Source organism: Bombus fervidus, chromosome 9, assembly GCF_041682495.2.
Source record: "Bombus fervidus isolate BK054 chromosome 9, iyBomFerv1, whole genome shotgun sequence".
NCBI classification, from domain to species: domain Eukaryota; kingdom Metazoa; phylum Arthropoda; class Insecta; order Hymenoptera; family Apidae; genus Bombus; species Bombus fervidus.
In genome coordinates, this window is record NC_091525.1 from 2,364,010 (window position 1) to 2,388,640 (window position 24,631).

Here is a 24,631-nt window from a genome sequence, read left to right on the forward strand (position 1 = left end):
ATAGTTTTAGTGTCTTCTAACTGCGTTAGACATGTACAGCTTTTACCTTCGGTGGTTTGCTGGTTTACGTTCAACCTCGCAAAACCTTATAGCATTTGTTTATGAACAAAATATATATAATTGATAGAATTTCAGATTATTTGTAAATTATATTTTGTATGTACGACCCATTTTATATACTCCTAATAAAATTTTTATAAATTACTTAGTTTATAATTAATTTTCGCTTAATATATAACTAATTTTCTATAAGAGGTTCATAGTGATGATAAATATTTTATTATACACGATCTATCGTAGACCTACTTTCTATTTATTTCATATTTTATTTATTTATTTTTATTACAAATACATGAAATTATATCATCAGTCGCTATTTGTACGGACAAAACCACGAATCGACTCGTTCATCACAAAATCGATACTAGTACTCTTCCGGTAAGAATGTTCGTGTCTGAAAGTTCTGATAACTTTCTTAATTATTTAAAATCACGTACCGACAGGGATAATACCGATTGTAGATTTATTTTTCTGATTTTTTAATTTTCTAACATTATATCTATTTTTTAAGAATTTGCAATTTATATCTTCACGCGAGCATTTTAAAAGCAGTGTAGATTTATCATATTTCGATTTAAAATTCAGTCTTTCGTTTAATACATATTTTAATCTACTTTTATTTCCTTTTTGCATAATATAATTTGAAGCTGTGAACGTAATTGCAACGATAGATTTCATTCTGAATGTATTTCATGCATACGTAACATTTTTCATGGAAAGTTCGTCCAATTAATGCATTACAAGCTTTTAATTAATATAAATTACATCCTCAAATAAGAAAACAATAAAAGATTACTGGCTTTGATTTACGGATGAACAAGGACGGGAAAGAAATTTTATTCATAAGGTGTATTGCCCCTCATAGTCGTGCGTCTAATCGAAGATTACTAATCCACAACGACGGAAGCCTTGCAAAGGCCCCCTTGGAATCGAGCCACGAACTGAAGTTCTCTCTTATCGTTAAGAATCGATAGTTTAGCTCATCCTCTAGCTCTCGTGTATTCCTTATTGATATTCATTACCTGGTAAGGTAAGACACCTTGCAAAAATAGTATCTTGCTGCTTAAGTTGAAACATTAAAGATCTTTAGGTATGTTAGATGAGATCTAAATAATAGTTATAATTCATTAAAAATTTTAAGGAAATTGTGAACGGTAACTACTTTTGAATATTAGTACGAGATATTTTTGTAAGTGCGTCGCATCAATTTGTACATGGGTGTTGATCTTCGTCCGTTAATGCATCGAAACCGCGGACAAATATGCGAATACACGAACAAACGCGCACGAGTCGTGACATTTATGTAACCTTACGGCTTTACAACTCGTCCCGGATGAACGCCTTCCCAAAATACAACCCATTGGTTCATCAAAGGAGACAATGTGCCATTAGGCTCTGGGTACCAAGATGAACGGAAGATGTCGAACGGAAATGAACATCGGAAGACGCTGATATCATGCAAAGTAATACGTCAGAATCCTAGTCATAAATTAAAGTCGACAGAAATATTGTCCTTTGTAATTACTTATTTGGATCTTCTCTTTTTATATTGTATAAAAAAATACTCTATTCCATACGTCATTAATTCTATTTACACCGTACTGAATATGTTCGTCAATGTATGACTCTTTGAAAAGTTCGACGCGTCGAAAGAATAACAAGGCTTGCGTTCAACGAATTTCTCTCTTCACTTTTTTGCCATGCTTATCTTACTCCAGTATAACGAGTAGGAATGAACTTTGCTTCACTCGTTACAAAAGTATTTGCACGTGTACGGTATTGGATAAAAATCAGGAATTGTCCGATTTAGATATAGATAAGTGGTACATCGAGTTCAAAAATTCGTTTAGAGTTCCATGTAGTTGCATGAGATAGTTTGTATACTACGTCATTTACATTAAAGACACGATATCTATGAGGATTAGTCAGAGAAAAAAGTAAAGGTGACACTAATGCTATTCTTAGAGCGTGTATTGTAGACTGATACTTGTTTAAAGTGGTTAGATTTGACGATCTTACGTACAAACACTCCTACGCAACACGCGGATGCACACGTCGCTACGCATTCTCTCTTTTTCTCTTTCCGTCTTTTATCCCCTCTTCGTCATGAGAGTTATCTACATTTAGATACCTAGCGTTGGTCGATTCACGACACTTAAAAGTTATCTTTGCTAATTACGTAGGTAGCCTAAATTCCACTGATCTAATGCCTTTTGAATTGTATCTTCTACTTAAACGCCATGGTCCAATAGAGTTTGTCGAGCATTATGTATTTAAAATGCTCAACTTGTCACTAACGAGGAAGTGTAAAAACATTATCCAATGATGTCACATAATTATAACGTATACAAAAAAATTAAAACGCGACGAACCGAAGTAAAATAAACGAAGTAAACTTTACTTTCCTATTCGAAGAAGCTTCATTTGTAGTCAAAATTGAGCGAAACAGCAAAAGGTTGAACCTATTAAAAAGAACTTCATCGAGTCGTTTGAGAATTTCATTTGTTCAATCAGCGAAAGATCTTTTTTACCCATGATCTTCTTTTTACTGGATGCCGATGATGCAACCAGTTTTTGGTCATTAAACGACAAATAATTCTACGTCTGAGACAACGATTTGGTCCATTAGCCGTACGTCGTACAATTACCGGTAAGACGATATAGCACATTGGCGATCTTACTTCAACAATCAGTTACGCCTCGACATCGAGAGCTATAATGATAATTGACAAGGGTGTGTCCACCAATCGTATGAAGTAACTTAAAGAGGATCGGTTATCTTATTAAGATATTAACGGTGTCGCGTAAACGATGTTACAAGTAATTAAATCGATTTCGACACCGCGAATGGAATTATTTATAACGATTTTCCAAATGTTAGCGTTTCTCCCCATTTAAGGATTCAATAAATATTTATAACAAAGTATGACTTGCTTATTTCTAATCAGAGTCTGTAGTTTCCTGTCTACAATTTTTTTCACCGTTTGTTTTTTTTCTTCTATTGTTGGTTTACAATCCTTTTAGGCTTTAGGGACATATGCAAATTTGTGCTTTTTCTCCTATTGTTCGCGTCACCAGCTGCATCACTCGTTAGCTGGCATTTATTAATTCTGTTTGCTCCTTCATCTTTCGCTTGCAACTAGTAGAACTGTACCTATATTTCGTGACTTGAATATTCTTACTAATATATCACTTCGGTAAACATAAATATTAAAACAAAGCGAGTCTATTAATACCTTTTTGAACTAATGTATTAGTTATTAATTAATTTTTATACTATATGTATCATTATTAAAATTAATAATAATGATATTAATGATTAAAACTAACTGCATTAGATCTGTATTGATGTGATCGAATAAACGTAAGTTAACTGACTTGTGAATGTTCAACCGAGTTGTGATTGGGAGCATGATGGAAAACAGACTGATTTGAGAAACGAATAAGCGACGGTAGCTAAACAAATTTGTGATATTCGTCGTATTATAATTTAATTTATAAAAGTATTTTCTTTCTAAGTATTTCTATATACATATACAGTTTATAAAGTAAATAAAAATTTGTACAGAGAATTTTATAGAACAACGATACACGGACAATCTGTATCCAAGTACGATTATTCTTTATGAAAGTGGAGAAATCCTAAACGTTTAAAGAAAATGCTTCCATCCTAGTGGGGCTTGGATGCTGTGCGACGTCGCGTCGTTTTATTATCGATTCTCCTGTCTGGCGCTCGTACAAACCCTCTCTTCTGCTTCTCCCCCTCTTTCACCACAACCCCTCGCCCTTTACTCTGCCTTTGTACGAGTACGCGCAGCCCCTTCCTGCTTTACGCGAGACACGGGAAGGGTACATTCGCTCGAATGTGATATAAGTTTGTTCTCGGTTGAAAGAAATATCAATAACCCACTTTCATTAACTTCTTTTATGCACTAACAATGAAACGTTCTATTGTTTTATTACAAATTATAAAAAATTATCAATGTTTAATTCTTGATAGTAAAAGACATTATTTTATTACTTTTCCAAGAATGCAGGGAAACCTAAACTACGTCGGTTCGAACAGATAGTCGAAAATAAAATAAAAATATAAGAATGGTAGTAGTAGGAATAGATTCCCATAAAGTATGATTTTTTTTAAAGCTACCAAAGAATTCGAGAAAAAAAAAATAGCATCTAGATAAATGGGAGGTCTAGAAGCAAGGTAGATCTGCTATTTTTACATTTATATTTAGAAAACCGTATCGTTCGTTTTATTATTATCTAATTGGCATTATATTCTGCACAACAATTCAGCATAACAACAAAATACATATAAATTTTTTCGTGCGCGTGGATATGTTTCTCGAGAATCTAAAATTTTCGATAATTATAACGTTAAAGGTCATCCACTTTTCAAGTATGTTATATAAAATTATGCATACGTCTACTTCATGTTAAGGAACTTGGACAATCATAGATTCACTCGTGAATACTCCTGCTCATTCTCGAGATGTGACATCATCGATTATCATATGCAAAGTTAGTCCACCTCACATGTCATTTTAGAACTTCAACGATGAGAATTATAAGTTAATGACCATACGCAAGCAAAGGACTTAAATTCATAAATTACTCGTGATGTGGGACAGACGAAGAATAATTGGCAATTTACTTCCAATAAAATGAATTGTTTACTGCTTACAAAGAAATATCTTCTTTATTAATCCAACGCTTCTGATAAAATGCTAATTACAAAAAAAAAAAAAAAGAAAAGTAAATGTACTATATAATAGCTTTGAAATTTTAGCCGAATGTGATTTAAATCTAGAACTTATTTTTTTATTACTTGTCAGTATACATTTACTGATAACACTTATCTTTATGTAGCACTTATAAGAATTATGTACATAGAGAATAAAATATACTTAAAATAAATTTATCTACAAAGGAGGCAGTAAACGCTGAATATAATATATAAACTTAATTTATATATAACTGAGGAAAACTGACTCATATTATGTTATGGACTGATAATTAAGCTATAATATCACTGAATCGAAAGGTGACTTTCAAACAATCGTGGCGCCTGTTCTCCTTGGCGATCGAAAGATAAACAAACCTATTTCTTCCATCACGGTCCATTCGGTGCACATCAAACGAGTATTTATTCTTAACTGGTTTATCAATATTGCGCGACGAAACCGATTGCGTTGCGTGATACAATTATAAAGCTGACGTAATCACCGGTATGTCAGAATCGAGGCGTTATCGGTATGCGGTTGTTGCACAGGACAAGTAAAAACGACATGTCAGGTGCATGGGTGTGGGTACGTATATATCTTTGAATTCGCGGCCCCCATTGGTTACGGGTTTAATCGTTTCGAGGACATGTTTACAGCTCATAGAGTAGCCTTTAACGGAAAGCGGAACAAATCGGTGAAGGGGCGCCTGTCCGAATGCGGCTTCAACACGATAAATTGATACCAAACACGCCGTCCACACTTTCGTTTAAGGAAATCCGTGTCCACTTGCATCGTCTGGTTTATGTAGATTAAGTGCGTTGCACGATCTACGATTTAGACATGAGATCGACGCGGAGATAAGTGTTACGAGATGTTCGCGCGAACGCAACATCCTGTGACCAAAAACGCGATACGTGCTACGCTCGATTCGTTGTGGCGGGTGTCATCGAACTCGGTTTCGCACAATAATTTGGTGAATTGGCAAGTAACGAGTTAGAGTAGGTAATATACGAATTTCTATCGCTTTCCCTTATTGCCAAATTCTAAGGAAATTTTACTTTTTAGGTTGCATTACCAATTTGGTGAGAGATTGTAGAAAAAGCGCAGAATGCTAATGTTACAAACGAACCCCACCAAGTCAAACGAAATGCTGCTGTCTATTCATGTTACCATATAACGATGTTAATTGGCGTGTTGTAAAACCTGATACTTGTTAATCCGATACGGGTTTTCGCTAGAAGTCGATAAGGATATACGTATGGTTCCAGAAGAAAAATGTTTTAAATAATGTCCAAAATTTTTTAAAAAATTTTCTTTCGTGGCTTAAATATATAGTTGATTTCGAATTTTAAAGAAATATCGATCATTGGCCGATTTTACAAATAAACTACCTAAGAATTTAATGAATCGAGAAAAGAGGCGATCAAGGCCATAGTGCAGCGTGCTGCGAGAGATACACAGGTATCGCAAATTATTACATAATGGTGAGTTGGCGTAAGTACTGTTTCTAAGAATAGATATGATTCTCACGTTGAATTTAAATTTCGCAAAATTGTCTAAACTTCTATATACAATTTTGAATTTAATTCAAACCTTTCCAACGTAATCACGATAATCGTGTAGCGATGATGCCAATGAAACTTCACCGTGTTTCGTATACCACGCGATTCTTCGATAAATATCGAAACGAATTATTGGGAATTATAGCGAATTTCCGGTACGGTTTAACGCTTGTTATCATCCAAGGAAAAGGTAACAAAGGGACAAATTTAATATTGTACTCAAATCATCAGAGCGTGGCTCATTAGAGTTTGCCTCGACGTGCCTTTAGCTTATACGACCCTCCATAGGAAGGAAGCCCCTCCAAAGCTTTGGAAGTGGGTAGATAATCGCGGATGCTGTGTAGGTGCGTCTTGAACGAGACGGGGTCGAGGGCTTCTCCCATTTTTCCGAGTATTCATCGTCGGTAGATTCAAAGAACTTTGCCGGTCAGTGAACTCTACTCTCAATGGATCGTCCATTGACTTTCAATAAATCTAAACGATAGGTCACGGAGAAATTGCTCTCGTTAATATGTTAAACGCGGCTAATCACGTGCAAACACGATGAAATTACACGAAATTGCAGGTGGTTGCGTTTCACCCGAAGAGTTTGGTCAATATTTCGTGCGGGACACTATGAACTATGCACTATATACTATACAATATAGTAGTTAGTCCGATATTTTCATCAGCAACTTGTACAGTTTCGTAACTCGATATACCTGTGCCTATATCTCGCCGAGATCAAGGGTAGCAAACAACAAGGATACAATTGATTTTTTATTGGCCTTTGTAAAGTTTTTTCTCCTTTCCTACTATCTGAAATACTTTAAAGGTTGCAACCTAAGGTTTCTGCGTCGAAATCCAATCCTAAAATCCAATGATAAAACGGAATGTCTTTTTGAAAGTAACACATAAGTTGTTATTAGAGACAAGCAAAAGGCTGATGTTACATTATTTTTTTGATTATTTCTGGCTCTTTGATTAATAGGCCATTAAGTTTCATCGTTTCGCGCGTGTATCTTTAAGAGGATAGGTTTGAGTCTGTATTTGCGTTGCGAAAAATCCTGTTTTCTTCCAAGAAAGAAATTTTTTGTATAGTATTTATCGCAAACTTGATATTATTGCTTTTATATGAAATCACAGCTTCTTGGAATGGATGAAATTTCAGTCGTTATTTAACGACTTGTTGGTCGAGATTAATAAAGCGCGAACTTTGTTGTTTGCTCACACAGTTAGCTCTACTTAAAGACTAAAGATTTAAAAGCTGTATATGCAAGAACATATTGTTATTAGATTACTGGAATACATGCGGGTGGTCTTCTAGAGCATTTAAATCTGGAGGAAACCATTGTTGCGATATTGAAAATACAAGAAATTGTCAATTATGCATTCCAGACATTGATGTTTATGAGAACAATTTGCTTAAGAATTGCAGATTTTATTCCATTTCATTACTGACGCAAAGTTGTATTCTTCGTACATTTGTAATATATTTATGAAGCATGTTAATTAAGAAAAAGATGACTAGGATCGATACGGATAATATTCTTGCATAAACATTCGGCACTGGAGAGTACGATGCAAATCGTTCTAATAATTACGATGCACGGCAGGGCGTAAAGCGGGACATGGGTAACGAGAAGGACCTTGGCCCCCTACTCGTGTAACGATAAGCATTCGCGTAACGATAGGTACTCGCGTATTAGTCATGCGCGTAAAACTTAACAAACCATTCATTTTAGTCTGATCGTTTGTAGAGGTTTATTCGAGAAAATGTATATATCCGTACCTATTGTTTGTAAGTAACTGCGTGCCAACAACGCAAAAAAATTGTCTAAACGCTTCTAGACCTGTTAAGAAGTTCTTTTTTTCCTCTAGAAGTTTAATTCGCATCGAACGTGCTTTAAACATTTTTACTCCATACTTTCCGTCAATTTTTTTTTTTTTTTTTTTTTTGGATATTCGAAATGACTATGACAATAATGTTGATATATTCGTGAAGAATAATCGATTTGTTGGAAGTATAACGGATGTGTGAACATTGTGTACGCAGACATTGGAAATTACAGTCGGGATAACCGTAGGGTTCTCTTCGTATTGCAAGTTCTCCGGAAGTGTGGAACAAATTGCGGATGCCAGTTCGACCAAAGTGTTACTCCATTTGAACACCAAGAGAGGGTCATTCGATTAAGGTTTCGAGCTGATCATCGAAGGTGAGCCCGGTTAATTCCACAATTATACACCCACGAAACATCGTTATTTCATTGACGTTCGGCAATTTCCTAATTGACACACGATATAGCCTTCCTCTGAGTGGATTTTTTCGCCCTGTTGATGGTGGTGATGCAACGATGCTTAAATTAGTAATTTGCAATAGTCACAGTCATGACAATTTCCCGAATTAACTTAGTGAGTTGAATGGCAATGTGACATTCGCGTGATGTACATTCATTTCAAGATCCATTAAGAGAACATCACGATGACAAACTTTTCATTTCTCATTACTAATTTTGTATGTAGATATTAATAATGCTTCGCGATGAGCGTTTCGTTATTACTTCGAATCAAAAAGGAAGATTTACCTCGATACGCGACTTTAAACTCTCGTTATACGATTTTTAAAACATTTGCATTCTGAAATAATGTGCCGAAAGATTTCCCCTTGTTGCCTGTTTCCTTTTAAAGCGACTTCGCATAGACTTCGCACAGACTTTGCACAACGAACAACAATGGTAGACCACGATTATCTTGATTCGCGTAAATCGAGCACGAGATGTAGAATTAATTATGCATGGGCGTCTGACAACACGCTGCATTAAATTAATCAGCATCTAAAAAACTTCCCAGTCTTACGATTCAATATTATGTGCCGGGTTTTCTCATCGCTTTGAGTCTAATGCCCCCGGACACCGAGGCCACTGTACAGTCTTCAACAGTAAACATGTGCATGTTAGAGTGTCTCTTAATTCTGCGATTAGTATTACAGATATAGTTGGTAGAGACAACGCTATGTGTAGATATAATCGAGAAAATCAACGATGCCTTTTATAGGATTTTTAGTAAAACGAAGCATCAAATGTTATTAAACTGAGAGAAAAGATAACTTACCTATCCTAATCCATGCTTTTATATTAAAAACAGCCAAACATTTTGTTTTAATATTACAGACTTTATCATAACAAGCGTTTATTATCTTTTAACCAATAGATATGTTATATTATCATTGCCTTTGGATTTATCTAAATCTCAGTTATTATCTTTGTTACAGAAATTCTTTAGAACCTTTTTTGCTCTTGGATACGTTACAATAATTAATCGAGTATATTTTCAGCACTTTAACACGACCGATCAATCTGGCGAATTATACCATAAACCAATAATAATCGTGTATCATTCTATAACAAAAAAAAAATTCTGGAGTAAACATGTCCGCTGCAACCCGTTTCCCTTTATCGTTCAAATCCCTTGAAATAATCCATAAACTCACACCCCTAACCAATGAAAAACAAACATTCCTTTAAGATAAACCACATTCTTGAATGGTTTCTTTCTTGGATGAATCGATTCTTTTAACAATAGTAGTAGCAATACTAATGAATATATGCATGGCGAATCAGGTTAAAAATATTATGGAAGAGAATGTGATTTTCTGACAGTGTATATATTCAACAAGATGGCGATACTGATGTTCCACCAATGATCTTCATCGTGTTCCGGCGTTCGAGCTGGCTCATGAAAATAGCGTTACATAGAGAATCGCGCGCATAATAAACACCAACCTGTTCGCTGCATGACGTCGTCATTCTGTTGCAAGTTGCTGGCGGTGTCGTCGTTGTTCGAATTCACTTGTACATCCGTCATCTTCTCGGTCAACGATACTGAGGGTCGTTCTCTTTAGGGTTAGGCGAGAATTCTTGGTATTCGCAGTGGTCGACTTCCACGCACTGCTCGTCACGCCGTTATACGCGCGTCGCGGCGGGAATCGCTCGAGAAACAACGGGAGGAGATGCGCGATTCAATGAGATACGATGAAAGTTGAGGAACGCGCGACACTTGCGACGCGTTTGAACTGACTGGCTCGACCGCCGGCCTTCCGGGATCACCCGAAGGCCCCACGCCTCACCATCGGAAATCGCCGAGCGTTTACGAACCTCTTGCCGTTCGTACGATTCTCAGGTGCTCCGTGTCGCGTAGCGAACAGACAGCGAATGCGATTCATGTATCGCGCACTCACCCTTCCGCCAAGTAGACCGCTACCCCTTGTTTTTTTCACCACCGAAAACAATGTTTCTCATTCGTGGTTCAATTCAGTTAACAAATTATCGATCAATTTTTAAATTGTTTATCGTATGGTTAAAAATGTACAGAAACTTGAAATCTACAGTTTCTCCATTCCCTCAAATTTGTTTTTGTTCAAAATCAATGTTATATTTTAACTAAAAAAATAGTAGTAGAAATAAGTGACTAAAATTATTATAGGTATTTTTAGATGATTATAAAAGTTACTATAAATATTTTCAAATAGGTAGGATGTAGGGCACGTGATAGGAATTGTTGGACCAAGTTCATGAAATTTTCAGAACAAAATAAAATTATACCAGTACTAGATAAAATGACTTGCTGGCTGCCAATTTGATGATTTTTCAATAATAATCAAACGATAATCCGATAATTTAATGATATAGATGTATAATTTATATAAAAACATAGACGTTTTGGATTTGTACAAAACATGTTTTTATGATTTTATTTACATTATAATTATATCATCCGAACATGTGAAAATATAACGTAGATGTACAAATCGGCAAATACTTTTCAAACTTCCCTGGAAGACTGTCAACGGCGTGAAACTTTTGGCACTCCTCGTTCTACGAAGGGCATAGTTTATTAAATTAATACGATAAGAAGTAAAATAACACCGATCTCTTCATTCGGTTTGTTTCAGCGTTAGTATGCATATATTAAGATATTATACATCGTTCTTATTATAAATACATATACCTTATACAACGTTACATTCAACCAAATCAAACAGATGTGATTGGTATTTCATATCATCTTTCCCTTTGATGAATTTATTTTATATTAAAAGCTTTTATTTTATCCTGTTCTTTCTTTTCATTTTTTACAAAAGATCCTAATGACGATAAAGTTGATTCGAATTGTATTTCGCCGTTCTGTGCAGAATTATGAGAAGCGTGGAGCGCCTTAAGCGCCAGGAGATTTTTTAACAGGGGATGAGTAAGACGATAAGTATGAAGAATGAACATGTTCCTCGTTGACGTGAAGTTCGCCGATGGATGGATACCGCATAATGGTTGCCGCGTTGCCACTTCATTCGCTGTCTTTCTCGCACAATCTACGAAGGAACGCTAGAAACAAAACAATCGATATTAACATCTTATTCTAAAGAAAATACGGATCTAGTGTACCGCTATCTCAATAAAACATGGTGCCAAATACACATATATGAACCATTTAAAATATACAATAAGTATTAGAATAATTTCATGTGCAAAATCACGATGCCACAGAAAATGCTATATCGCATTTTGTAATTTTTGTGTCAATTTTCCAAGCTCGAAAAGTCCTGTGGGCACGTAAAATTTCCCGGATATATTGCGATGATTTATATATACACTTGTGAATCTCTCGTTGTTCATTAATATTAATAGAAAGCTCCTGTACTTTAAATAATAAATGAACGCCTTCATTGATAGAAGTAGCGTAGATAATTAATAACAGAGTTAATGTTGTCGAAACGAAACGGCATGATTGAAACAGTGCTTTCTTTTGATACACAGAAATCCGTGACACAAATAAATATCAAACGTCTAGATCGTTCTATGTATATCTAATTTACCTAAAACATCTATCTGTGCATATCTAATGTTTTAGACACATAAGATGGTATAAAATAGTATGACAAATTATAGTATGATAATCAAATATAGTTTGAAACCGTCTTCTTGTAATCGACGAGAACTTGAGGAAACGATTAAGGTTGAGCATCGTTTTCTGAAATGCACGCCAACGACACTACAGAGTGTCTTGAGTCACGGATCTCGTGCATGAATACATCTTAAGCTTTTGTACGTGTTGCTGTACGAGAAGCAGGTTATCGATTTCAGCATCCCTGCCACGTAGATTCGTTGCGTCCTATAAAATGTGACATGTGCGTAGTCAAATAGGAGGCAGAAAATTGTGTTAATACATAGGTGAAAAGAGGCAAAGAAGAAACGAAAGAATAAGGAGGAAAGACAGAAAACTCATGGAGATGTACGTTACGCTACAGGGTGTACTTACGAAAGGCGAAATTTGTGATACTGACATCTGGTTTGTTTACAATAGCACCATCATCTTCTTCAAGAATGCTGTAGAACACAAAAAATGTGGAAATGTTAAACGGTAGGGAAAACAAGAAATGGGGCCCGAACGATCGTTCAATTCCTCTGACTTCCTGGTCATTTTGGGCAGCTATATAAAAATACTCTACAGGACTAAGCTACTGAACACTGTACAATGGGAAAATACAAAGGGGACAATCTTCTTTTTAAATTTTCTACTGTAATATTAACGTCTACTGGTAGAACGAACCGCTAAACAAACGCATATTTTATTGTTCGCTGCTGCTCTTCTTTAATCTAGCGATGCTCTACATTAATGTAACTCACTGATGCAGCTCGTGTAAAACACGCTTCTTTTCAACTTCTATTTCGTGAGATGCATATATTTCATTGTAATGAATCGATACTTACGGTCATAGGGGATGAAACCTTCATCATCTTCTGGGTCCATACAATCCTTCAGCACTTCCTCTACTTCCGCGTCGGTTAATTTCTCACCTAAAAGATTATACAAGATATGTGTATAGAATTTTGCACAATAAAATTTTGCAATAAAAGATAAGTCTGAAGTTACTCTCTTTGTGTTTGTTAAAAATGTTAAGCGGTCGGAAATACGGTAAAATACTTTGAAACTTCTATTCGTGTTACTAACTTCCTTGATATCGTTAAAAATATACAGATTTTAAACTATTTGCATACGCCCACGAGTAATATTTTTCTCTAATCGACGATGATAAAATATAGGATGATTATAATACCGAGCGCAAGCAGTGTGTGTGAAAGTTCAGCAGCCATCATAGTTCCATTTTCCTGTTTATCGTATAGTTTCAAACATTCGAGAAAATCTTCGTAGCATCCCTGATCCTTGTCCTTTTTGCACTGGCTGTAAATCGGCAAGAATTCGTCGAGCTTCAGCATCTTCTCGCCCTTCTTTTTCGTTCCTCCAAGTTTTTCTATGCTGGCGTTTGTAGGATTCAGGTTGAGGGCCCGAAGTACGTCACCAAGGTTGACGGCATCGAGAGTCATCGAGCCATCGGCATCGTAAATGGAAAAGGCAAATTCTGCCTCTGTTTGATAAAGAAAGGAAACAAAGAAAATCTTATTACGTATCGCTCATGGTCGTTCTTCCGAGTGTCCATTTTAAAATTTGTTTTAACGGATTATAGGACTTTTTGATATTTAAAGAGTGATAGGTAGGTTTGCTTGACAGGCGGTAGTTATTGGAAAAAAATATTTTGCTTCGTGATTAAAAAAATGTCAATGTCGATTTTAAATTAAGAACGTAGGTATATGCTAAGTGAAATCTGGGTTAATATCAGCTGAAGCGTGGTTGTTCGTGCGTACCTGGTTCAAAAATATTGTTCTATTTTGAGACTGAGCGGCTCCCACCCAGCGACCGATTCAAGAACCTACTGGTGGAAGTAGTAGTGGGTCAGATTACCCCCGCCGAGCCATATAAGAACACGGTACTAACTATTTTTGAAATGGCGCTTCCCATTCGGGGTGATTACACCTCCGTTTTACCGAATACTAACAATTACGTAATATTTTTCACGCGGTACATCAAGTTACCGTCTTACTACTTACACTTAGAACCGTATTGTGAATGATAAACATAATTACGAAATAATTCAAACGAATTTTAAACGTACCGTTTCCCTTGCAGCTGCGTAAGTTTAACGCGTTTTAAATATAATATATATTGTGGTGAGAAATCGATTATCGCGTAACTTGTTTAACGAGGAATATCATGTTCTTCAATCTACGATAATATTTTATATTCTTGGAAAAATCGTGTCATAAACACATCTTTCTTCGATCTTTAAATTACCCTTTGCAGAGAATTTCCCTCACATTTTCCTGCGTTTCGTCACACATGAAATTACTCGTTGTATTCACTCGATAGTTCACTGTTAGTTTAAAATGTATCTTATAATTGGTTGTTTGCTATTCTTTAAAATCCTGCCTATTATTTCTATTGCACAGTTAAGATCAAACACGTATACACAAACCAAGTATTTTCCATATGTTTTACTCACTTTCGACGTCCTTTGCACTGAGGTCTGCCTGTAATGCAAAAGAGATATCATTAAATATTCACAAGTTATCACGCTATACTATTTATTATCGTTATTATTTATAAAAATTATATTAAAATACAAAACATTTTAAAGGGAAATCTATCGATATAAAATATATCGTAGCAAAGTTTCTCTTAAAGGAATTCTCAGTAACGACATAACTAAATTATTAAATAATTAAAAACATATATCCTTTAAAAGTGTCAAAAGAAACTTTAAGAATACTAAGAAAGAGTGGAAATTAAATTAAACTAAATTAAACGATGGATTTATGGATAAAATTTTCGTCGTATATCGAACCTTGGAAGAGAAAATCAAGAGCTTACCATTGTAATGTGTCTGGTACTGCTAGATGTTAACTGAACGGAGCGTAAACCAGAAGTGGTATCGGGTGTTACCAAATTTATTTATTTTATTTCTGTAGATGGCGCAGCGATCACGCGAATTACAAGGAGAACCAGCTCGGAAAGCTCGGTTCGGATGAAGAGGGTATTGGCAACGCAGCGGTCCAAAAACAGTTCGAGAGACAACGCGGTTTAGAAGCTGTGCTTCCTTGTTACGATAAATGGTTTTCGGTGATACCGTTCGTATGTCATGGCTGCCAGATCTGTAACGCAGAGTACATGCGACAAACAAAAATAAACACTGGACGGCCTTCGATCTCGTATACCCATCGCGCCCTTAATATCACCGATCTTCGCCTTTTACGTCCAGCGATCGTTCGATAAATCAAAGATACATGTGATTACCAAAAAAGTTACTGTATTGTATAAAATTTTTAAGATACATCTTTTCCTCCACGGTGTTCCTAGGAACGCGTGGAATTTATTTCACGTCTCGTATAACTTCGTAAGAGCTTGGCGTACGTAGACTATACCGGACGCGTGGCCAGCTGATGGCTAAACTAGGGAGTTATTTTTATCAACTCGACGCGAACAACCAGCCCGTTTCTCTCTTAAAAACTAGGTTTACAAGTGGATATTTAGATGTTGTACATCCGATCGTTCCATAACTCCGTCGAGGAAAGAATTTGAACGCCGAGCCGACGTTTGACTCATTTCTTCCGACGGCCAAAAATGGTTCGCAATAATTTCCGCGTTCTACTTAAAATACCCTTTCTCTTCTGATCTTCCGATTGTGTTTCATTGTGAGTCAATTTCTTCGTTTTACTGCACGTTTTATCTTCCAACGAACGACCTTCCTCCTGATCAGATAGGGCCGAGGACGCAATTTCCTCGATTGTTACGTCCTCCAATGAGGCATTCTTCGTGAAAGGCGTTGAAGATGCGACGAACGAAGATGTAATTTCTTCGTATGCAAAATCGCATACGTTGCTCCTAACGTCGTTCTCGGGAATAAGATCGATGTCATTCTGATCAGGATCATCGATACTTTCGATGCTCCTTATAAACTGTTCTTCCGTTTCCTCCCAAACCTCGATCTTTTCTTTGCTAACAGTTTCCGATACATCTTCTTTCCTTTGCTCGGATTCTTCCATTTTCGTTTCAAGTTCCTCGATCATTTGGTAAAGTAAATTGATAGATACTCTAGTCGCTTCGTTCGAGTTTTCAAGTTCCTTCTCCAGACGAGTGCACGTTGGATCTGTTGCGGTTTCGATAACAGCATCGTGCATTATTTGATGCACATCACCCTGACCCTGAGTCGTGTGCATTTCCACAAAATTGGTCGGCTCTGCTGCGTGTGAAACATTTTCAATGTTGCGTACAACGTGTTTTACCTGTTTAATGAATTGAACGTTAGAAAAAACCACTTAGAGAATAATTATTTTCTTATCGCCAACCCCAAAATTATTTGCACTTTTAACAATGCTGTTTCTATTTACCTGTTTTTCTAATTTCGATATGTGGTAGGGCACGGAAGTAGAATCTCCGATTTGCAGATTACGTAAACCAAGCACCATCTTTTCTATTAATTCTGTGGTTTCCGGTTCGTTGCGATCTATGCTCAAACGATCTTGTATTTGTAGCATTGTTCGCGTGATCTGCGATTGATTGTCAGCAGATTCTTGTTGATGATCCAGAATTTGCAATTTTTCTGACAACATTATTGTTCAATAATTTCAATTTGTTAAAATTAATTTTGTTAATAATATCTTCTACTAATAATTAAAATAATGAGCTACAAGTTAAGCACGTTTATTCTAGCACAAAAAGAAAGGCAATTATTGAAACATAATATGTAAAATTTCGCATATCGTATCTATATATTGGATAAAATAAGATTTAATCAAATACTGCCTGTATAAGATGATAACTGCTTACGATCATTTGTGTCAACCACGTCAAAAGCTTCCAACATTATCTTGTCGATTAAACTTCTTGCAAAAGCTTCGACCATAATTTGAGGCATTATCAACTCGACAGAGAACTGAAATCGTAGCTGTCGGAAATGATCGTCAAATTTTCTATACGCATGGCAAATATGTATGCACTTGAATTTTGCTAGGTGTGGTGTACGTTTATTTTTATTTTTAAAATTTACTCTCTATTTGTTTAAAGTTTATTTGGTAAATTGATTAATAATAAGTTCAAACATGAATCAAGTACGAAATTTGTATAGGGTTACCGACACTCTAAAGTGAACTTATAAAATGTTTGCACGTGTTCCGGAAAATGTCAGAAGACGTTGAACGTTTATTTTCATTTTAGCACCAAAAAAGCAAGGTGTTGCCCGCTTAATTTATAGAATGATCTTTTTTATTTTTTAATTAAGTATTTCATTAAATTAAATGTATAAGTCAATATTAATCATCTATCAATAGACTTGATCTTTAAAATTTTAAAACGCTGTTTGTATTACAATAGAATTGCCGATGTAACCTCAACTTCGAACTGAATCGGATTAAAGTACTAAAAAATTAATAAACACTCGCTTATCAAACGTTTTAAAGGAAAATTCATACATATTACTTGAATCTTTGTCAAATTTGCATGCAATGAATGTCATAAAATGGATTGTATTATTAACTATAACGTAAAAGGGATATACCAATCTTTTACAAGTCAAAGTAGCGATAACACCACAACCCGCTAGTATCGAAAAACGAACGTGTCCATAAAAGATGGATCAAAATAAGTACATAGAAGTACGAATCTTCGAACCTGTTGCGGAAACACCAACTTTCGACGCTGCTCACAAATATTCCATAAAAACTCTGAGCACAATTCACGAATGCGATAGTTTAAAGGTTACCCACTCGTACGTTCAAAATAATAATTCGTACATGCAAAGGAACATTCCGTATTCCACGAACTTGAAGTCAAACATCAGAAGCTTTCCATCTTCCAAACAAAGGGTAGATTCGTTTAGAAACGCGGACAGACCATTCGATATCGATTTGCTCTTAAGATATTACGCGTGTAATTCCGATATGGAGAAGTCGATAAACAAAGTTTTTGGCAAAATGGATGATCACGTTTGCAAAGACATAGATCATGTTGGCCCGTTAATCGAATTGGGTGCTATCTACAAAATTTGCAACTCGTTGGAAGAATCGTCTCCTAAAAATTCTTTATCATCCATGCGTCGATTTCGCGATATCATAGTCAAGCTACAATCTTTGATACGCCGATGTAGCAACGAAACGTTGAGAGAAATTCTGTCGAACGATCCATCAATGAAAATCTGTGAACATTGCGGAGTGATAAGCTGCACTAAACCAGCAAATATTTCTGTCGAATCGCGAACATCACCACCTAACACCTCCTACTTTTTAAGTACGCAAATGTTTTCAGACGTAACCAGCAGTGGCGACGATGACCCGAGAACCTATCGACAAATAAGGAGAATTAATCCCAAAAAGGAACAAAGGACGAAACGCGTTGAAAAATACCGCAGTATGCAAAAGGATGAAAATCGTTCGACTTGCAGAGAGCAAGTAGATAATGGAAAAATTTATGGCTCAAGGGAGGTAAGTCTAACCGTGAAACGAGAAAATAATTTCCACATAAATGCTCCTCAACGCATCGAAACTATGGTAGCTGAACGCGAACACGATAACACGATTCAAGAAACACGTTCTGCTCGTAACACGACAAACACTAGAATATTAGAAACAAGTAAAACAGAGTTACACGATCGCGTTAAAAATTCGCAAATAGAAAAGCCATCGACTATCAAAAAGATCGTTAAGGCAACGACTAAAAACCAACTAAAAGCAGAAACTAACTCTAACTTCGAGGAAAAAGATAAAATTAAAAACGATATCGCTGCCGATTTTACAAATAATTTGTACGGTAGATATTTCAATCCCATAGACTATAAAGAAAAGTCCATACCCAGAAATAAACTAGACGATTGGCAAACGTCGGACAAAGATCAGCTAAATTTCAACGAGTGTAATGAGAAGGTTTTAAGAGATATTCTGTATGAACATCCGAAATCCCGTATTGATAACTCGGTATCGCAAAATTATACATCTTTAAATAGCAGACAAAGCACAGAGTGTAAACAGAACCAACCAAACAACGTCATGAACGACATAACTTCGTCTGCTAATGAAGTGACGTACTTGGCACGAGAGCGTCCCGAATCAATAGAGAGAAGGAAGAAAGAATTGGTTTCGCAATTAGATGAGAGAACGTACGTACATTCTAGACAATCTACCGATAGACGCAGTTTCGTTTTACACAATGCACGGAATTACAATCCATGTTTAAATTCTGAATTTTTAATACTCGATAAATTGATGGCATCGAATATGATCGAAAGAAATAGCGAGAAAAGCTCAAGAATCTCCTGCATCGATTCTCAAAAGCATTTAAAACATCCCAAACACGTCGATCCTATTAGAAATATGAAACAGTTTAGAAGTCTAACGTGTTTAATAGAAGATGATTCGTTGGAAAATTGTATTACAGCATCTCGTACGTTGGTACAGGCTACTGAAAGTAATACTACAGTTGTTAGTTCCTCGTCTGCTGAGAACATGATACGTGAATGGGTAAAAGTTCCCCAAAGTACTAATTGTATTCAAGATGAAACGTATAAAAATTCGGATACTTCGAAACCTTCTACGATTGTGTTAAACGTAGAACCTGATGCATTCTGGGCTAATGAAAAATCAGTTTACTGTACACCGACGTCTATCGATGGACAACATAATTCAGAAAATTATAGTGTAAAGAAGACGTATAAATCATCATCTAAGAATAAAACCAAACACCATCATAAGGATAAACGGACTATATCAAATATAATCAGTGGTAGTTTCAAGCTGTGGAATAGTAGAGACTCGATAAAAGATAAAATAAATACATCAAAACATATTGACATACACGGAAGCGAGAAACGTTTCAGGAAGCACTTACTTGATTCCTTTAAAAGTCTCAAGTCCATAAAATCCATGAAATCCAAAGAGTTAGATGGAAGTACTAAATCTTCAGGTTCTTTTGGAAATAGTTTATTTCCTAATATCCCTCCAAGTATTACCAGGCGAATCATTTACAATGAATCATCGTTAAGAAATCTGATACGTGACGATACAAGGTACACAAATAATCTGAAGGACATATTGTTGCTTTATCGGAAAGTTCTCGAAAGTACAGAAGAGATGGATTGGCAAAGCTTTCAACGATTTGTCGAAGACTTACATCCTAACAAAAGAAATCTTTGGCGCGATATTTGCAAAATCATTAACAGTAAAGTGAAAAGAATAACCGAGGAAGACGACGGCAGTGCGGAAATATGTATAGAGATCACCTCCACTCCCTTCGAAGAGGCGAAGCACGAAAGAAGAAAGTGCAGCAACGAGATCGTGTTCGAGATGGACATAACACTCGCAGACGTCGAGAGGTGTCTCAGTAGGAGGCAGCTACTATCCACGGAGAAAGAGCAGCTTGACACCCTTAAGAGAGCCAGTGAAGTTATTAAAGTTCGAAATGATGACGTTTGTGATATTGAAGTAGCCTCTAATCAAGCTGAATAAGCAGTCTTGCATGCTTTCAATTTCGCTTTTACGTAATCCGATTACCATCTCCTTCACATTTCCCTTGCCATTTCTTTCGTACTTTATTTTTGTTCTTTTTTGCATACAATTTCCGTAACTCTACTTTTTATAAATGTCTGCCAAACTCTTGACATTCCTGAATAAAATGTGAAATATAAGAAATTAAAAGACTCGCGTGCTCTATTTTCTTAGCGTTAGAGCCCCTAAACTTCGAAGAAACAGTAATGTTTCAAGATGCATAATGCTTGTAACAGGCTGGTACGAAGTTGGCTTTAAGTGTAGCGTACCGAATAAGTTAGATCGGTTGATTCCAAAGTGAAAGATTTGGTTGATGCAAGGTGGGCTAGGTGGGTAAATGGGTTGGTAGGGGAACCGTGTGGAAAGGGTGGGTCGCCCCTGGTAAAGTAGGGGTGGTCCAGCAAGCAGATTCCTGGGCTGATCGATGGAACGACCGGCGCATTGGATTTTCCAAGAGTAGCGCGCGCATTCTCATCCTTTCCAACAGCATTACATCCACCGTGTCTTTCAGTTACTCACGATCCTGCCGTGGTGGTGCATCCACCTTTCGGTGAGTGCATACCTGCTAACGAGAGAACGATGCAACTGTGTCAGTAGGCCGTATGGCACGTGATCCTGTCCTTGCACGGTGCTGCTCTTCTTTACATCCGTGGCGACGTCCAATGATCGCGACGTATCGGGAATGCACTCCTTGAATTTTCGAAAAAACGTGCGTAGTGCGTGATCTACTTCTTCTACGAAATTGTTCTCGTTCTCGTTCGATTTCACCTACCCCATTGCTCTCGACCGCAAACGTAAGTAGGTATCTACGTAGCAACGTTCCACGTCCAAATGGATGAAAAATAGATCGTTGTGATATTCAGAGAGAAATTGATTTATGGGATGACAGGGTGAGCCTAAGTGTGTTTATCGTAACACAAAAAGACCGGCTGATGTCGCTAGGAAGTGAACGGAAGGATATTTGCTATTGTCAGGTGAGACACGTGGTGTTCAGATCCTATGGTAGATTGATTACTCTTTATCGAATACCCGATAGATTTCTTTTTTCTTCCTTTGCTTCTCTGTGTAACGTAAGTGTTCAAATGATTTTAGACGTTTTCACTGAAAACATGCATAAACGTCGGTCCGTCGATGGGAATGTACAGGAACAGGCTTTGCCCATTCCAGTTCAGATGTTCCTTTGGCGACAACTGAGGTACAATATTCTTCTACGCAAATCGATCTAATTTATCGATGATGAATTTTCTCTCGTTTGAAAGAAATTAATAAATCTCGATAGCACTAACAGCGATGTCCAATATTTCTTGGAAAAGATACGTAGTTAAAATGCGTTTTGAGAAATCAGAAGCTTTTAACGAGCAATGCATCGGTTAAATTATTGCGTAGCACGTAGAAATTATGTAAAGACGTAAAGTATTATGCAGATCGTATATTTTTATTTGTGCCAGAGTTGTTAATTTTTGTCATTCATTTGCAACGTATAGTACACTATATCATATATTTAATAAATACAATATACTATGATTTACATATTACAGGCCATTTATACGTGCGAAACTTGGCAAGCTTCACGAAGCATCCTGCACGGTAAAAATTCATACCTTCACTTTTATACATGTCCTTTCTATAAATGAGGTTGTTGAAGAAAGCAAACGATATAAACGGGTATATATATGTCAGCGAATGTGTGTGTGTGTTTGTGTGTGCGCGCGTGTATGTATTTATGTGTGTATGCATGTGTGTATAAGATAAACATAACAAAAGAATTACGATGTTTACGAATTTTATTTGTAAATTAATTTTCAAGCAAGAAATTCCAATTATATTCCAAATTTTATATGATTCATATGATTACAATGTCTTAGGACATGAGATACGACGTTTCTGACATATTCGTCCACAGATTCGAATGAAAGAACTTTTAACTTGTAGATATGCTTCTGTTCCATTACCAAAGGGGGAAACGAAACACTGTTTTATCCGAATTTTTGCTTTCGTGATTGTCCTCGATAAATTTGTTGTGCTTTTTGTTAGAGGTTTGCCTTATGTGTACAGAGAAGGTGAAAACTTAATAAATTTGAATTATTTTTTCTTAATTCCAATGTAATGTTGCAAATACAAAGTTAATATAAAGGTTAGTATATTTCTAAAGTTGTGCTAATCAGAGTTCAGACAGCCAGAAAATACGTTCTATGAAATTATCATTACAAATTTATCCCGATAATAAATATATGAATAATAATATATTCAAACGAATGAAATCGCTTTTTATATCTGACCCGTTATACAGAAATTTTTAACTTGAGATTAATAATAAAAGGAGAATTTCTTACATGAATATTTATTACATTAATAAAACTTTTATATTCATTGTCTTTATCATGTATCTCTTTGAAATTTAAAATATTTATAATCAAATGCAAGAATTACACGAGAAATAAATAAACTCGTACCAACTTGCTGTAAAATATTTTAAATGGAGAAATAATTATTAACTGTAATCTAAATAACTAATTTGCGCTATGTTGCCCAAAAGATTTTATTCAAGCTTTTTTGCACTCATGGAATCCGAAGCTTCGATATTATAAATTAAATAAATAATTACAAAAAAAATATATAAATATGAAATTGAAGTTATGGAAGAATATCGTAGGATTTCATGCTGTGCAAAATCCTTATCAACCATATCCTGTCAGCCTTTCGTTTTCCAATACCTACCCGACTACCTGCACTAACAATGTAACCTCCTCCACGCTGCCGCCTCCACGTGTCACCTGCAGTTCTGTCAACACGCGCCAGGCCATCATGTAAGTTCGCTAAGCCTGATACCTGCCTGCTCCCATGTTTGCCAACCTATTTGTGCAATTATGTACTCTCTAATTATTCTGGTTCAATTACTAGAGAGAATTCACTATTTATAAAAATTATACTATCTATTTATTACTTTATTGCATGTCTCTTTACTATAAATACGAATGTTTGCTTTATTTGCGATACCAAATACCTTTTTCAATATTTAGTCCAATTATCTCTGTTATACATTGTTGCGTACATTATTTTCTAGCTCAACTTCAAACTATATTTTGTATATATTGTAATATTACCTTCCTTACGCCTGCATTTATTGTCAAAATTAAGTGTCAACGTAGTCTCAAATTAATAAACTAATTGGTACATCGTAAGCTGATACGCTTCGTTATTTTTGTCAAGGCATTTTGATATGAAAATTTTAATATCGATTATCGTGAAATTTTTATATTTTCTCAAAAACACGCGTTCAGTGATGAGTAGTGGGTTTGTATAGTAGAAAAGATACCTCTTTTGGGAAATTGTAAGCACTGACTTTTCTGAATGACACACATATAATTTTGTTACTTATGTGATGCGATGACGTACAATTTTTAATTTGCATCATCTACTTTGCTTGTTGTACTCTTTTCGTCTTATTCATTCTTTTCATTGTTTTACGACTTTTCAAACTATTTTGCAATGTGTTCAAAGGAATAAACTATTAATCATGATCATGTGTTTCTTAATGCATATGTAGGAGACCAAGGAAGCTTGTACGGTTGGTATAACAAGTATTTCACTATAATACTTTCCTTTGAAAATATAAAATTTTGATATAAAATTTCTTCTTAAATATCGTCTTATACGTCTTCTGTAATTTAATTACTCGATATCCAAACCATCAAGTTTTCTAAACGACTTTTAAATGATCGTTGATAGTCTCTGGAGAAGGTGTTAGTTCAGAATCTTCACAATGATTTAACACCCTCTTTGAGCCTGATACTGGGCACTGTGCCACGATGGCGTTTGATCCAAACCGCTCTTCCCTACATTCTCCATGCCACGGCCAATCTCTTGCACAATAGGTGAGTCGCCT

The 24,631-nt window shown here is 35.9% G+C and overlaps 4 protein-coding genes across 6 annotated transcripts in view; 2 read left to right on the plus strand and 2 right to left on the minus strand.

Annotated features, from left to right (window-relative positions):
- Positions 1–11,257: 11,257 nt before the first annotated feature.
- On the minus strand, positions 11,258–15,219 carry Mlc1 (Myosin light chain alkali). 3 transcript variants are annotated; one of them, XM_072010389.1, is made up of 6 exons: positions 15,086–15,219; positions 14,718–14,745; positions 13,437–13,745; positions 13,090–13,176; positions 12,638–12,705; positions 11,258–11,703 (listed from the first exon to the last, which is right to left on the minus strand). In XM_072010389.1, exons 1-5 carry the CDS (start codon positions 15,086–15,088, stop codon positions 12,674–12,676), a joined length of 459 nt encoding a protein of 152 aa, XP_071866490.1. In that variant the 5' UTR covers positions 15,089–15,219; the 3' UTR covers positions 11,258–11,703; positions 12,638–12,673. The 3 variants fall into 3 exon arrangements, with proteins under 3 accessions (XP_071866490.1, XP_071866489.1, XP_071866491.1); XM_072010388.1 differs by lacking the exon at positions 12,638–12,705; XM_072010390.1 differs by lacking the exons at positions 12,638–12,705; positions 14,718–14,745; positions 15,086–15,219 and adding an exon at positions 14,023–14,041.
- Positions 15,220–15,504: 285 nt separating this feature from the next.
- LOC139990834 (uncharacterized) lies at positions 15,505–17,531 on the minus strand. Its single transcript, XM_072010384.1, has 3 exons — positions 17,042–17,531; positions 16,603–16,814; positions 15,505–16,497 (listed from the first exon to the last, which is right to left on the minus strand). Exons 1-3 carry the CDS (start codon positions 17,127–17,129, stop codon positions 15,814–15,816), a joined length of 984 nt encoding a protein of 327 aa, XP_071866485.1. The 5' UTR covers positions 17,130–17,531; the 3' UTR covers positions 15,505–15,813.
- Positions 17,532–17,711: 180 nt separating this feature from the next.
- Positions 17,712–20,897, plus strand: LOC139990826 (uncharacterized). The gene has a single exon (XM_072010358.1). The coding sequence runs from the start codon at positions 17,842–17,844 to the stop codon at positions 20,704–20,706; it is 2,865 nt and encodes a 954-aa protein (XP_071866459.1). The 5' UTR covers positions 17,712–17,841; the 3' UTR covers positions 20,707–20,897.
- A 129-nt stretch (positions 20,898–21,026) lies between these two features.
- The window catches only part of Unc80 (unc80, NALCN channel complex subunit), a 29,010-nt gene continuing 25,405 nt past the window's right edge, over positions 21,027–24,631 (plus strand). The window contains exons 1-7 of the mRNA XM_072010355.1: positions 21,027–21,539; positions 21,635–21,719; positions 21,838–21,940; positions 22,284–22,332; positions 23,526–23,552; positions 24,293–24,313; positions 24,475–24,620. Of these exons, the coding sequence (XP_071866456.1) occupies positions 21,855–21,940; positions 22,284–22,332; positions 23,526–23,552; positions 24,293–24,313; positions 24,475–24,620 (329 nt within the window). The 5' untranslated portion in view covers positions 21,027–21,539; positions 21,635–21,719; positions 21,838–21,854. The remainder of the gene's footprint in view (positions 21,540–21,634; positions 21,720–21,837; positions 21,941–22,283; positions 22,333–23,525; positions 23,553–24,292; positions 24,314–24,474; positions 24,621–24,631) is intronic.

What these genes read in the sequence shown, in the direction of transcription:
- Mlc1 (XM_072010388.1), bottom strand. An exon ending in ACACACACTGCTTGCGCTCG is followed by an intron (nt 13,177 to 13,436) that starts GTATTATAATCA and finishes ATAATCTTTTAG; the next exon opens with GTGAGAAATTAACCGACGCG. An exon ending in AGGTTTCATCCCCTATGACC is followed by an intron (nt 11,704 to 13,089) that starts GTAAGTATCGAT and finishes TTTTGTTTCTAG; the next exon opens with CGTTCCTTCGTAGATTGTGC.
- LOC139990834 (XM_072010384.1), bottom strand. Translation starts at nt 17,129, where the DNA reads ATGCCTCAAATTATGGTCGAAGCTTTTGCAAGAAGTTTAATCGACAAG. An exon ending in CGTGGTTGACACAAATGATC is followed by an intron (nt 16,815 to 17,041) that starts GTAAGCAGTTAT and finishes TAATGTTGTCAG; the next exon opens with AAAAATTGCAAATTCTGGAT. An exon ending in TATCGAAATTAGAAAAACAG is followed by an intron (nt 16,498 to 16,602) that starts GTAAATAGAAAC and finishes TTCATTAAACAG; the next exon opens with GTAAAACACGTTGTACGCAA.
- LOC139990826 (XM_072010358.1), top strand. Translation starts at nt 17,842, where the DNA reads ATGGATCAAAATAAGTACATAGAAGTACGAATCTTCGAACCTGTTGCG.